General features: G+C 37.3%; 1 protein-coding gene across 3 annotated transcripts; it reads right to left on the bottom strand.

Moving 5' to 3' along the window:
- Positions 1-50: 50 nt before the first annotated feature.
- On the bottom strand, positions 51-10,717 carry LOC306852436 (APOBEC1 complementation factor-like). 3 transcript variants are annotated; one of them, XM_079389243.1, is made up of 12 exons: positions 10,621-10,717; positions 7,667-7,808; positions 7,131-7,265; positions 6,782-6,912; positions 6,459-6,697; positions 6,030-6,194; positions 5,522-5,619; positions 5,145-5,424; positions 3,887-4,104; positions 3,665-3,801; positions 2,834-2,976; positions 51-1,303 (listed from the first exon to the last, which is right to left on the bottom strand). In XM_079389243.1, exons 2-12 carry the CDS (start codon positions 7,763-7,765, stop codon positions 1,164-1,166), a joined length of 1,785 nt encoding a protein of 594 aa, XP_079245369.1. In that variant the 5' UTR covers positions 7,766-7,808; positions 10,621-10,717; the 3' UTR covers positions 51-1,163. The 3 variants fall into 3 exon arrangements, with proteins under 3 accessions (XP_079245369.1, XP_079245370.1, XP_079245371.1); XM_079389244.1 differs by having other exon boundaries at positions 3,887-4,080; XM_079389245.1 differs by having other exon boundaries at positions 1,170-1,303; positions 2,825-2,976.
- Between the last annotated feature and the right edge of the window lie 3,634 nt (positions 10,718-14,351).

The following is a 14,351-nucleotide window of genomic DNA, read 5'->3' as shown; positions in this document are numbered from 1 at the left end:
TATCAAAAATGTGTTTTTGGGTCACAAATGCAAAAAAAGAAGTCTGGAGACATGTCAAGAACTGAATTTGATTTATTGAAGGTTAGTTGATTTATTCGAATTATATTTTCACAACTCGCCTACTTTGTAGCACTATGATCTCATCTCAGATTTTTTTATTTTTTTTGTCCTGATGATGCCCGTTCCAATTCTCCCTCCGGATCTGATGCCGATCACTTAGACAATAAATAATTTCAAACACTCTATGATCGAATAACAAAGTTCATCCAAACAGAGTTGGAAGTCAGGTATAAAAATAAGTTCTAAGTGCTACACAAACTTTAATACTGTCACCTTTAAGGCATCTTTATATTTAACAAAAATGTGTCCATGTGTATTTAAACAATGCTCTTACATTCCCCACGTATGAAGTGGGAAAATATTAGTAGCAAGCCTGTAAATATCTTATAAAATATAGCAAAACTACTAATAAACGAACCAGGTACAAGGTGTCAACCATGTCTAAAATGATCCCAAAACCTGAAGATACATACAAAAGCGTATGAATGGGTTTCATCTGTTAAAACTCTCTGTACTTAGGTGTTAATGTAAATACTGAAAGAAAACCAACACAAAAACAAACCACTTTAAATACAATACCAAAGCTTATTAAAGTAAATGTCTGGATAAAAATCTGTATCACTTTGCTCAATGGAATATTACTAAGTGTTTTGAAATTACATTCAGTTGTAATGATTCATTGTTAAAGGCAATCGTTCAAAGGCAGCAGGCAGCATTGAACAAGGGTCCAGCCTAAATTTCTCTCATTTAGATATTTAAAAAAAAAAAATTCTAATCTTATGGGGTCACCGTTCTGGATGACCACAATTTATGACACAAGTAATGTTTAAATCAAGGAAATTCAAGCATTGACAAACAGCAATAAAACTTAAAATGTGACTTTTTTTTGTTTGGGATTGAGCTGTCGGCAGCTTTCAGACGGCCCTCTTCCTGAGTTAAGTCAAAAGGTGACTCATATTCTTGAATATCGCAAAAATGCTCAAAACACTTGGGAAGAAATAAAGTTATCATAACTCTAAACAAACAATCACTACTAACCTACAGACACGACAGAATACATGACAGATTAACATTGACATTACAGAGACTGTTAGTTAAAGGTTTTAAAACACTCCATATGCATCCCCACGGGTTGCCACAGCAAAGGCAGGGTAACCCTCATAGGTTGCATAGGCAGTCAGGTCCTGACCCAGAGAAACGGCCTGTTTCAGCTGGGTAGCAGTGGTGCTGGCAATTGCATAACCTGTGAAAACAAAAGGAACGGACTCAGGGCAAAATAACTGTTGAAAAGCCGTAGGTGTTATTTTTTTTTATTGTTTTGTTAACCTTAGAATGCACATATGTGAGTATCAGATGACAAGACCACTTCATCTAAAAGACATAAATACATACAAATGGATGGGTTTGGATTTTTAATCCACGTAAATAGTTTAGGGTTACTTGAAACAGAGTATCTATATTTCTATAAATTCCATTGTTTCTGCAGGTCTTAAAAAGGTCAAAATAAAGGCCTAATGAAAGGGCAGACAGTCTTACATTTATAAAGACGTGTCATTAGATGTTGCATTGCAAGGCAAAATGAATATCTTCCTCAATATGTTTTGCAATACAAATACCTAAACATCATTAAAACAAGATGCATTCATTTGAGGTGCAAACTATTAATGTTAAACATCTGTTAATGGGGAATGGAAACTTGTTTTCTCTTTGAATTAAGTTGATTTTTCTGAGCCCATTAGCAGATTTGTTCTACTCATTACATTTTGATCAATTTTTTAGTAAATCTTGATTTTAAGAAATTTTAAACATTGGAACCTGGAAAAAATACTGATGAAGAACATCGCTTTTTTTTGCAGTGTGGTCATAAAATGTATGAAAAAGTAATGGAGATCTATTGAAAGTTGTATTTTCAAACTTTGAAGTATTGCAAGAAATTGACATTTACATTTTTTTTTTCAATTAATTTATTCCTTAATTTTTCTTTATGTGGTTTTAACCCCCTGTGGTCGAAGCCCACTGCGGTCTGTCTGGTATTTTCTTTATGACCGCGGAAATAACTAAAAATACTCCATGAATTTTGATCGCACAGATAAGAACAAGGTATTTTCTGAAACTGCAAAGGGTCTACTTTTATTTGTGTATAGTCATAATAACAACAAAACAATGTGCTTTTAAAAAATAGACAAAATAAACAGGGTGCGTTATCTTTTAAATATTAAATATAAATTTGTATTAACTAAACTGATATTATGTATCAGTTTTATTATAATTATTACAATTTTATTAATAGTTCTGTTACTTGTGAGTTTCAGGTTTAAAACAAATCTTTGTCACAGTCGTTCATTACAGAGTAATTAATAGACTAAAATATTTGGGTGACACTTTATTTTGATAGTCCACCTTAGACATTCTACTATAAGTAACTACATGTTAACTAATTCTCATTAATTTGCAACTACATATCTACTAACTATGAGTAGACTATTAGGGTAGGTTTAGGGTTAGTCGAATAAGTTGACATATCCTACTTGCAAAGGTTCTCATAGTCAGTATGTTGTATGTTGTGAACCCATCAAAATAATGCGTTAGAAGATATTAAGCAGACAGTCTACTAATACTCTAATGACTGCTAGTTGACATGTAGCTGCAAAGTTACTTACTGTTAGTAGAATGTCTAAAGTGGACTCGAAATAAAGTGTTACCAATATTTGTCCTAGTATGTGTTTGCTAGAGTCACAGTGAAATAAGTAGCAGTCTTACAGACCTCACATACCTGGGAATGCAGCAGCGACGGCCGCAGCAGCGGAAGCGTCGGCGCCTTCTGTCTGAACACCAAGGATCTGCAGCGTGTGTTCGGCCGCATGCAGCTTGGCGTCATCCATTGATGCGCAGAGCTTGGCGGGGGTAAACGGATGTCTGATTGGACGCACAGAAAACATCAGTGGTAAAATTTGGTGTTGAAAAATGTATATATTTCCAAAAATAGATTCATTTTTTCTAAAATAGATTCATTCAAAATAGAGATGTGGAGGTGAGTTAGGTTTATAGTCACAGAAGCTAGGAAGTGCTGTGTCTATCATGCATTGCTGCATGCCGTCTCTGACTGAAAAGTGTACATTTATTGCTGTGTCCCAAAACATTGTGAGCTGATTTGATGTCTGATGGCTACATTGCTTGATACACAAGCAAAGTGATACACAGCTTTCAGACAGAGCCATAATGTATAAGGATTGTAGAAAACACATCAGTAGGAAAACAAAGCCAAAACCCAAACATTTTAAGGCAATTTAGAAATCCCAACCCAGACATGCCCGAGAAAAGGAGGACACCCTGATCTAGGTAAGTGGTTCCCAACCACATTCCTGGAGTACTTCCATCACTGCAGATTTTGATTGTCTCCTTAATTATCAGCTCATTAGTAGAGACATGAAATGGGAGTGTCTAACAAATGAAACAAGCAAACTTTGCAGTGTTTAGGGTTCCTCCAGGAACGTGGTTGGGAACGACTGATCTAGGCAGCTCACTAGGTTTTGTGACACAGTTAATGCAAGTGTTCTTGCTTTGTGATAATGTGTGTATCATCGAGGTAGAAGTTGTGGCATACATATTTGGATATTGAGTAGCCAGAGCAGGGATGGTGACTTTGTAAAGGAACAGTTGCCTCTGATCTGGTCCAATAGCAGAGTGAAGCTGGTAAACCGGTTGTCCCCAGTTATTCTTTTGGCAAATGTCCTCCAAGATCTGCAAAAATAGGCAAAATCGTCCTTGTAAAAATTCTTCCTTTCAAAATCCATAAGTGATCTTTTCAGTGAGGGTATGAGTGTACCTGTGGGGCGTGTTTGATGCCTTGAGGCTTCAGAGTGACTGGGTTCATGGGCGTGAGCTCCATGCCAGGAAGAAGGTCATAGAGTTTGTCGTCGGGGCGTTTGTCTGTCTTGAGTTGGTACGTGGGACAGCCACGACCCATACCTGCATAGGCAAGGTATCCTCGCCCGCCCAAACCACGTACGCCCGCTGCCCCTACAGGTACATTCATGTAAATTTCTAGGAATGCAAGAAGGCATTAAGTCGAATCAAATCACCAGAAATCACCTGGGTTTCAATCAAGATTTAGAGAAACTGATCATCATATATCCCAAGCCAGCACATTACAGATCATGCTGCATCTCTGATTCTTGCCAGATCATTTCTTTTATACATTTGATAGACTTGATTTTTGGACCCCATCCATTCAGAGTAATATGTTATTGTTACTGGACTGTAATATGCAGGCATGGATAACAAATTCAAATGCTAGATAGGACAAGCAAACTATGCATTTAGTTTAAGATCACATGCAAATGAAGATGCAAATATCATATGGTTGAACTGCCATAATACAACAATAATGAAAGAACTTTACATAAGTAATTTGCCCTGTCTATTTAAAGTCAACATGAAATGAAAATGTACTTAATTTACTTAATTGTGCACCGTTCATCAGTGCATGTTATTCCAAAAATGTTGTTTTGTATTGTTTGTTTTAAAAACAATAATTCACTCTGAAGCAATGTTCCTTTTCGGCTAACATCACAAAACCCCCTTTAAATCCATTTCAACCACCTGGCCCTTTTTTAAATATATTTTTGGCATTTTCACCTTTATTACGATAGGACAGCTCAGAACTGATAGGAAGCGAAGTGGGAGCGAGCTGGTTAGCCGATCCCCCCCGAGTCAGGATTCAAACTCGGGATGCCCATAGGGCAATGCCATTTAATGTTGGCTCGCTGCCCACAAGGCTATTGCACCGACCTGCCTTCATCTACGCACTTTTTGATTTTATCCAAACAATTAATGTCTCTCTCTCTCTCTCTTTTTTATTTTTATGGAATTGTCACATTATGAATGTAAATATGTGAAAAGTATTTCATGTTGACTTTAATAATTGTAGACTGGCCTAGTCTGTATTCAATCTGTATTTCATGTATTCATTAAGAATGACTTAATTTTTCGCAGATACTTCACAAGCTTGATTGGGATTTCTAGAAGATGATTGTCACACATTTAATTACAAATTTCTGGAACAAGTGAATCCGATTACCCACCTCTCACAGAGGGGGCGCGCACCAGCCCCCTGGTACTTATGTGCCCTTTGGTACTGGGGAAGCGGAACTGATTAGGGATGGTTGCATATGCATGAGGAGCGTAGAATATTGGTGCTCCTAGATAGGCTGCTGAGGGGTCATACATCTGGCCTACGGTGTAAGCATAATCTCCTTGGAGCAGAGTCCCACCACGACCCCCTGTGCCTCGGGTGTACCGAACATAACTGTCCTTATCCACAGGCTTAGCTAGTGTTACCTCAATGGGAGAACCATCAATGACCTGGAGGAAAATCAGAGTTTTTTTATTCAGTATTATTTCATAATGATTCAAGTACGTTAGGTTGTGTTAGGTTGAATTAGTTTGTGTGCCGCCTTACCTTTCCATTCAGTACATTCATGGCATTGATGGCATCCTCTCTTTGAGAGAAATGAACAAAAGCGTAATCTCGGATCTTCTTCACCCTTTCAACAGCACCTGTAGATTAGCAAACACTGTAAATAATTAAATCAAATCAAAACAATGAAATTATTTACTTGACAGTTCAGACTGAAAAACAGGATATTTTTTGTCCATAATGTGAAAGTCAGTGTTGTTTGAGCACGTTTTTCAAAATATCTTCTTTTGTGTACCTCCTAAGAGAAAAAGCCAGATTTGGATTCCTATAAGTAAACTTTAATGCATAACCCATCCAGATTTTTCTGTTCTACGAACATGAATGATACCTCAAATTATGCAGCTTGTTGTGCAATTACTTTTCTAAGTGCTCATGTTTATGATTTTCACCTGGCATATGATATAGAAAGGATAAAAAAGACTTGCACTGAAGGATTGACCTGAGGAATATCCAGAGACCAGAATATTAAAGAGACTTTTTGTTGGCTTACCAGGTTTGATGCTGTTAAACTCTTTCTCTATGGCCTCCTCTGTGGTGGGCAACATCAGATTACGAACATAGAGGATCCTCACTGTGGCCATGGTGTCCTCATCTACCTCTACTTCAGGTTCAGCCCAGTCGACTGCAATAGGATGACCCCACAGCTGAATCCTCCCTGGGAAGTGATAGAGAAAACCATGTCAGTGGCTTGTCTTTTATCTCTCGCTTAACTTCTTTGGGCAATGAACTAAGTATCTTTGGACTCAACATGAGCTCTGCATGTGGGAAATCAATAAAATCTTGTCTGGCTCTGGAAACTGATGATTGTTTTCAAAAACGTCTGTACATTTCAAACAGAAGTGTGAGTAGTTTTAGACAAGACCATTGGTATAATATCTAATGTGATGTAGCTTAAATTTTCCGTTGTATCGGGTGTTACCTGGCAGCAGTTTCCTCCTGGCCATGGCGGCAGCTCTATGGCTCTCATACTCGACAAATGCAAAACCTCGGTTCTTGGTCTTGTCAGCAGCGCTTGGATAAACTATGACATCCATGACACCATCCGTCACCTTCTTCATCTCTGCCAGGATCTCTTCTCTCTTTTTGGTCTTTGGAATGCCGCCCACAAAAAGACGACAGTTGTCTACACTTGCACACACACCAAGAAGTCTTCCATTCCTGTGTGAAGACGTATAAGTATTTTCCATCAGTTTTTGTTGTTATGCTTTGTCTACAAGATGTCTACTTTGACCAATAACTCACCGGATTTCATAGTTGTTGAGCTGTTTCATGGCATTCTTAGCCTCTTGTTTTGTGGAGAAGGTAACAAATGCATAGCCTCGATTGTTGCCATTGAAGTCCATCATCATCCGCACTTCATAAATTTTGCCAAACTGCAAAGACAGGTAAGTGTAACAGTTTTAAGGTTACACCACACTGAAATATCTATGGAAGCCTGTTTATACCCCAGAGTAAAAATATTGTAAAATAAAAAAAAGTTACATTATGAAATATCAAAGCAAATAAATTTGCACTTGGGGGAACAAGCTTAATTGTTAAAGTCATTATTCATTTATTTTAAATTATTACAGTTTACCACTTTTCCCCTTACTTTTTCACAGAGCGGCACCAGTTCATCCTCAAAGAGGTCCCGAGGAAGCTTTCCCACAAAAATCTCACTTCCTCTCTCTGGAGGTGGGCCTTCCCAGCCAGGAGGTGGACCACCATATCTCCTCTGGCCATTTTCCTGAGGAGAAAACATCTGTGATGACTCTCTGATATATCACAAATTAACGAGCACATTGAGATGCGGACAAAATAAAACCATAAATGCATATGCTACTACTACAGACCTCAAGAATGGATAAATCATTATACTGATCCAAAGACATATGCTGCTTTTTTCATAGATGGAAAGGACGTTTTTCCATTTTCACCACATGATGGTGCCACTATATTACATACTAAAAACTGCTGAAAACAACCACACAGATATATCTCCAGTAATGAAATCATCAAATAAATGGATCTTGTGGACCAGCGGCACCGAATTTCTGTCTCAAGTGAGAGTTGAATTAAGCAAGTGTTCCTATCCCATAATCCCACAGTGGCATCTGTCCTGTTACCCGAGGCTGTGGTAACTATTACCTGGTGTATGTGATATCCTGTGCGCTGGATCAGAGCACGCAGCACAGTCTCTTTCTGCGTGCCCGTCAGTCCATCCTCGCATTTTTGATTGGTTTCCATTGTGAGTGATTATCAGCAATAAATCAGCAAAATTAGGGGCTCACTGAAATTAAATCAAAGTTCAAACACACATAAATGACAGGGTAAGATAGCATAATCTTGCTTTAAATTTGAACATGATAAGAAGCCAAGACATGTTTCTCACGGACAGGTTCAATGGTAAGAAATTTGTATGTCCTAACCGTGCTCTTTTGAACAACACTAATAGCCATTTTGTTCATTTGAAAATTGTATCACAAAGATCTAATCCTAGAAGAGGAGAAATTTGATTATTTGGTCTTAATGTAGGCATCTGTCTTCTTAATTTAATCAGTGTCTCTGATCAAAGTCTGTTTGAACTGCATGAAGAAAGCTTTGGGTACATAATGGCTTTTTATCTGCTGGACAGCGTTGGCAAAAAAAAAAAAAGTGGGGGAAAAAAACATTTTCCTCACCTCCAGGTCAAGGACCGTGGTCTAATTATTAACTGAAGAGAGCAAATCAAAACAGCAGACGATCATTGAGTCACATATTTTTCAATAGGAGGACATCTGTGTCCTGCCCTTATTTCACACCTTGTTTTAGCCCGTTTCCCTCATTCAGAATTTAGAAAATATGAATGCATAATTCTATTACATCAGAAGATTGCTCTATAAATAGCTCAGAAGACTAAAGCGATTGTTCACACACAAGATTCTGTAGATTCTGTCATCATTTACTCCAAAAAATGTATGACTTTTTTTTTTTTTTTTCCATGGAACGCAAAATATATGATTTTTGTCCACACAGTGAAAGCTGGGTCCAAAACATTGCTGTAAACCAGTGACTTTCACTGCATCGACAGAAAACCAGACTTTTTTTCTTATATCCTCTCTTAGAAGACAAAATAATGTCTTATTTTCAAACTATTCCTTTCTTAAGAGATTTCTTAGTTAATAGTAATACAATTATAGAACTAAGTAATGAATGTAAATGGCAGCTCTGATCCTTTTTTGTTGATAAGTTCTCATTAAAATCTATGACTTTGCAGACTTTGGAGCAAATGTGAGCACCGTTTAAGACATTGTTGAAAACTCTTCTGAGACTCATTGGAGAAACTAGATACTATGTTTGATTCTGAGAATATATGGGCGAGCAAGAGCCTGAAGCAGAAAGTAAGCAAACGTTCCCATTTATATCAATCTAATATTAACAATATCTCCCTTCTGATTATTCCTTCTTTTGAGATGAAAGTGCTATCAAGTGTGATTGAATCACATGGTCATGTGTCTGTAAAATCATCAGTGTAGTGTTTATTTGTCTTTGTCTTTTGCAGCTTCACTTGATCAAAGAGAGATGCTGAAGACAACAAAGGATTGTGTGAGTACAGAATAGGGGTCAAAGGTGACTGCTAGTCATTTTCAAAAGCTCTACAGTATCTGCATGTAATCATGACAGTAATGCAGATAGCATGATACCACGATCATTGTCTCTCTATAAGTGGCTCAAAAAAAAAAAAGACAAGCAGCTGGGCTTTATTTGGCACATATATATAGGGATACGATACATTTGACTTTTTTCAAGTTTTATCTTGTCTAGTGCATTGACTAAGTGAGGACTGCCATTGGTGCCCCCTTAAAAATAGGTGTACAATGCCCTTGGGAGTATGTGCTCTTTTGAATTTGCATTTTTACAATGCATCTCACCAGCAGTGACAGCACTAATGTGGTCGCCTCTACAAATTCAATAGCTTGTGCAAAGCATAGAGAGTTTATCTAGACTGAAAGGACTCATCACAGATGACTCACCGAGCAAGATGCTATTACTGCACGCTTTTGCAGTTTGGCAAATGCGGCCTTTTATTCAATCCATACAGTGCATGAGACCAAAAATCTTTAGGAAGAGTCACAAATGATCGTTTTCTCGAAGCTCAGACATCAAGGATTTATGAGAGATGGCCGAACATTAGGAATCCATTAAAGAGAGCGTTTTAAGACAGTATGGGAAGGACTCCATTAGTCTGCAGTCCATCCACTGCTCTCTTCTGGACAGCCTGGTTACCGTTTGCATAAACAAGATAACTAGACGTGCGCTTATCGTGCCTGGATCTCTGGCTGCTTTTCAGCCTATGTTGACTGAAGCTAAATACACGTTGTGAAGGCCACTGTGCTGGACTAAAATGGCAACAGCAGGGCAAAACGGCAAAAGTGCAGGGAATATAATATTTGTAATTGCTCTTCAATTGCATGTTACATTTGCAGCCTGCCTCTGTATTTAAGATCATAAATCAAAAACGATATTCTATGCACTACCCCCAACCAAACCACACATGTACTGTGCACAGTGTTCCTGTTGTTAAAACCCATATGTAAGGTTCAGTATGCCGTGTATAATAAATACCGTATGTTAGAAGGGCCATATGTTAAAGTATTTTAGTAACAGCGGTGCTTAGCTCTGGGTTTATGTTACAGCTGATCTTGAAATTCACATGTGCATGTATGAATGTTGAAATATAAAATGTAGAAGAAAGGTTAAAGGTGAATGATAGTTTTTGCATTACAAACATTGATAAAGACTATTAGTGTGTTGTAAAATTTTTAAATCAAAATGTAAAAATAATCACAAATAATTAGTCAAATGAATGTGTGTAACTAATTGATGACTGTTCTGTATTATATCTTACCTAGACAGTGTCCTCACAATCATATCAAACAGTTTTAATGCAATATTATTAATTGTACTGCACAATTAAATGCATTAAATACAGACAACAGAGCTGTATGGGTGACCTTAGCGTTTTTTTGTTGTTGTTTTTTAAATACTGCCACTGCCTTTATCTTGCCACTACCTGACAAGGCTCCTCGTGTCACATATTTGGTATTTAAGAAGCAACTTACCTGAGCAATTTCAGAGATCACCACCCGGAAGACTCAGACCCTCATTCTGCTGAATTTGGCAACGTGTCACTGGGGTGATTCTGTAATCACATCATATCAAACTCCAAAGGTTCACTGTCCTGGGGCTGCTTTACAAGCCGGCGTGGTTAAACATTAACCAGCTCTATCTCTGCCTCTCGCCATAGGCCAACCCTTTGACCAGGAACAGCGATCACGGTTCGCCTGCAGCAGGGAGACTCCTGAGCCAGGGATCATGCTGCAGAAAACTTCTTCTGCTCTTTTTTGTCACAAATCTTAATAGATTTTGATAGATTTATTTTTCATATCTTTTGTTTTCAGCCAAATACAGATACAGGCCAACCAAATGCACAAATAAACTTTAACATATTCACTTGAATTCAAGGGGACTGAGATTAATTTGTATTGGTGGGCCCCAGCAGTTTAGCTGTATGTAGACATGTTTTTGGTCCCCCTCATCAAAGGGCCCAGGACACAGTTTTAAGCTGTTCTTACCGATGGCATTCCTGATGTTTTTTTATTTGTAAGGAAACATTTAATGATTAAATACACCATAAATGGCTGTCATCTCTTTAAGGGATTTTATAAAGATGGTTCTGTATGACGGGGCCATGAGAGCGTGCTAGAGGGTCCGTGGAACATTTGTATCACAAAATGCATATACTACTAGTTATGTAAGGCTATGTAAAGACGTTTACAATGTTACAAAGTACTTTTTATTTTAAATAAATATTGTCCTTTTGAACTTCCAGTTCATTAAAACTTTAAGAAAACACAAAAATATTAAGATTTGTTTTTCCTTAAGCACCAAATAAGCATATTAGTAATGGTTGAATATTCATAAAGGTTCTTTATTGGCATTGATGGTTTCATAAAGAAAAAATTATTAAAGTTCTTTGCACACTAATAAAACATAATTCTTTTAAGAAATGTTCACTGAAAGGTTCAAAATGGTTCCTCTCTTGCAAAAACCTCCATTTGGAAGCTTAATTTTTAATAGCGCAGCATTGCCATCAAATAAATAAATAAAAATGTAAAGTAAAATAGAAACAAGTTGTGTTAAACTGTAATAATATTTCATAATATTACTGCTTTTACTGTGTTTGTGATTAAATGAATGCAGCCTAGTTTAGCATGAGAAAATTTCAGTTTGTTACTGACCCCAAACTTCTCTTACGCATTATAAATGTGTCTTTAACCCTGAAAATCTATAGCTGCCTTTATATTTTCACAACAAAACCATTAGTAACCTTGAGCCTTGGAGAGTCTGAAAACTGTTGCATATGTTGCAAAAAGTCTGAAAAAAGAAACTGACCAAAATTGGCCATGTTTTTCTGTTTTGACCTCCTAGATTGTTCTTATATTTTCCATTTTACACCAGGTATTGACAAAGTAAACATGCTACTGCTGATGTCTTGTTGTCAAGGCCCAGTGTTTGCTGTCTCCTGACTTGTTTGTTTGACTTCGATATGGGCAAATGGTCCCATGGTCCCTGTGCTCTCACTGTTAACTACATGCTACATAGGGTCTACTGACCTGAATTTGAGGTGAATACAACATTAACTGACGTCCGACCAGTGAAGTTCACTAAGACCAAAAGTTTTTGTATTTCATCAACATCATTTTTTTTTTTTCTAGATTCTAGTCACGATTCAGATTAAGCAAGCAAAATGGTACGGCGAGTGAAAGAGCGCCCCCTTGTGAAGAAAAGCACCTACTCTCTGAAGGAAATGGGGTGGATGAGGGCATTATTTTTGATTAGATCAGATTCAGCCAATCAGAGGGGCGACCGGTGATTCATTCAGTGATTCACACAACTCTTTGCCTCTTTACATGCAAATGTGGCTATGGAAAGACATATTGTCTAAGATATATTGAAAACACTTCCACAGATAGCAGCAAATCGAATATATGCAGCACAGCAAAAAGCCTGAGAGCTATTGAGTCTTAAAAAGCTTCTTTTACAGAGTGCTATTGATTTCTGTTTGGTCCATGTGTAAATTGGGCTTTCTTTACTCAAGCTCTGTCAGCAGCCAGCTACAAAATCAGTAACACACACTCAAGATCCCACCGTAAGGCTTTACACAACTCCGTTTCACTGAAGTGTGTGTTTTTCTCCGTATTGTGTTATGTAACTGTTTTCTGAATTACTGTTTTGTACACCAGTGTGTCTTGCATCATTAGTGGTGTTCTTCTCTATGGCTTTTGCTCCTCAGGATGACCTAAAGATGCTTTTCTTCTAAACAAAATCATTCAAGTTTCATAATATGCACTTCATGAGCTGCATACATTTAGTTCTGTTGTTGCTCTGAAGTTAGTAGTGTTTCAAAATAACTATTCTGGTGAAAACTGGCCTTATTTTAAATTCCTTCCTGATATAAGACCAAAAAAAACTATTGTGTAACTGGAAGTAAGTCAGCAAAATGTTGGCGGGACCTCATCATTTGAACAAATTTGTTCACCTAAAACTCTGACCCAGTATTATTTTCCTTCCATAAAACTTAAAATGAGATGTTAGGCAGAATGTCTTCATTCTGCCAGACTCCAAAAAGGCACTATAAAGCACAATACAAGTCATCCATGTGAGTTATGAGTTATATTAGTAGTCCTCTAAAGCCATACGATGCATAATTTTTAAGCCTTTCACTATTTCCAACAAATAATAGACAGGAAGTTATTCATTTTCAGTGGTGAGTAGTATGGGAGCTGCTTGGAGTTCTGATCAATACAGAATTTTCTGATTGGATCTGAGCTTCGGGAGAGTCTAAATATTCAAATCCGTGTGGTTAGACCATCTGTAACTGCTAGACCAGTTATATTTATGAGCATGAGGTGAGAATTAACTAAATGTTTGCTCTAAACCTTTAATCTTGAAACACTTTCTGTAAAATGTTTGGTTATGAATAATTGTGTCCGACATAATTCATTGTTAAATAATTGTTGATTAGCCAAAGAAAACCAACAATGCTTTTCTTTGAAACATATTTGCTGAAACATATTTATTTTGTGTGTATTTTCGTACATTCATTATTCATTCATACTAAGGTGAAATTCACCAGGTTAATAAGTGAATCGTAACAGCAGCTTCACAACCTGGTGGAAAGTTCCATGCAACTGCCACTGGGGGAAAACTGTTTGCAAATTTTGGAGGTAGTAGAAAAGCAGCTTTATTATTCCCTCTGCTGGAGCCTGGAGCTCTCAAATATTAAACTGCCTTCAAGTGCACCTAGCACACTCATACCTCCGAGTCGGTAACATTACACAGAAATAGCCAAAATGAAAGAAAAAATAGTTATATTATGAACAATAAGCCCAAATAACTGCATTTGAAGTCAAAAAAATTTAAAATATTCATTTGTATAACTTGAGAACGTACTATTTCTTGACTCCACTTGAATGGCACATATATGTGTTGTGCCAGATTCTTGTGTGTCAAGTTTAAAAACATCACCACAAATGAAAGCTATATCACAGGGAAAGATGATCGGTGATGGACTTTAATTTTCATTTTTGAGTGTGTTGATCATGGAGTCCTCTCTGGCAGGCTGCTGTTGTACCGAGACACAGTGTGCTGTAGCTAATAGAAGCATTTCCCACTGGAATGGTAACCAAGCCATTTAAGTCCCTCTTCATAAGCATAAGGAGACTCAATTACAGACATGATTGTTGCAAGATCAGCTGGGAGTGAACTTCAGTTCTCTCAAATCACATAT

Source organism: Barbus barbus (genome assembly GCF_936440315.1).
Source record: "Barbus barbus genome assembly, chromosome: 32".
Taxonomy (NCBI): Eukaryota; Metazoa; Chordata; class Actinopteri; order Cypriniformes; family Cyprinidae; genus Barbus; species Barbus barbus.
The sequence above is the reverse complement of the archived record's forward strand: the minus strand, read 5'-3'. Positions and strand labels throughout refer to the sequence as shown.

What these genes read in the sequence shown, in the direction of transcription:
- LOC306852436 (XM_079389243.1), bottom strand. Translation starts at nt 7,765, where the DNA reads ATGGAAACCAATCAAAAATGCGAGGATGGACTGACGGGCACGCAGAAA. An exon ending in TGGTGCCGCTCTGTGAAAAA is followed by an intron (nt 6,913 to 7,130) that starts GTAAGGGGAAAA and finishes CTGTCTTTGCAG; the next exon opens with TTTGGCAAAATTTATGAAGT. An exon ending in GTTTAACAGCATCAAACCTG is followed by an intron (nt 5,620 to 6,029) that starts GTAAGCCAACAA and finishes GCTAATCTACAG; the next exon opens with GTGCTGTTGAAAGGGTGAAG.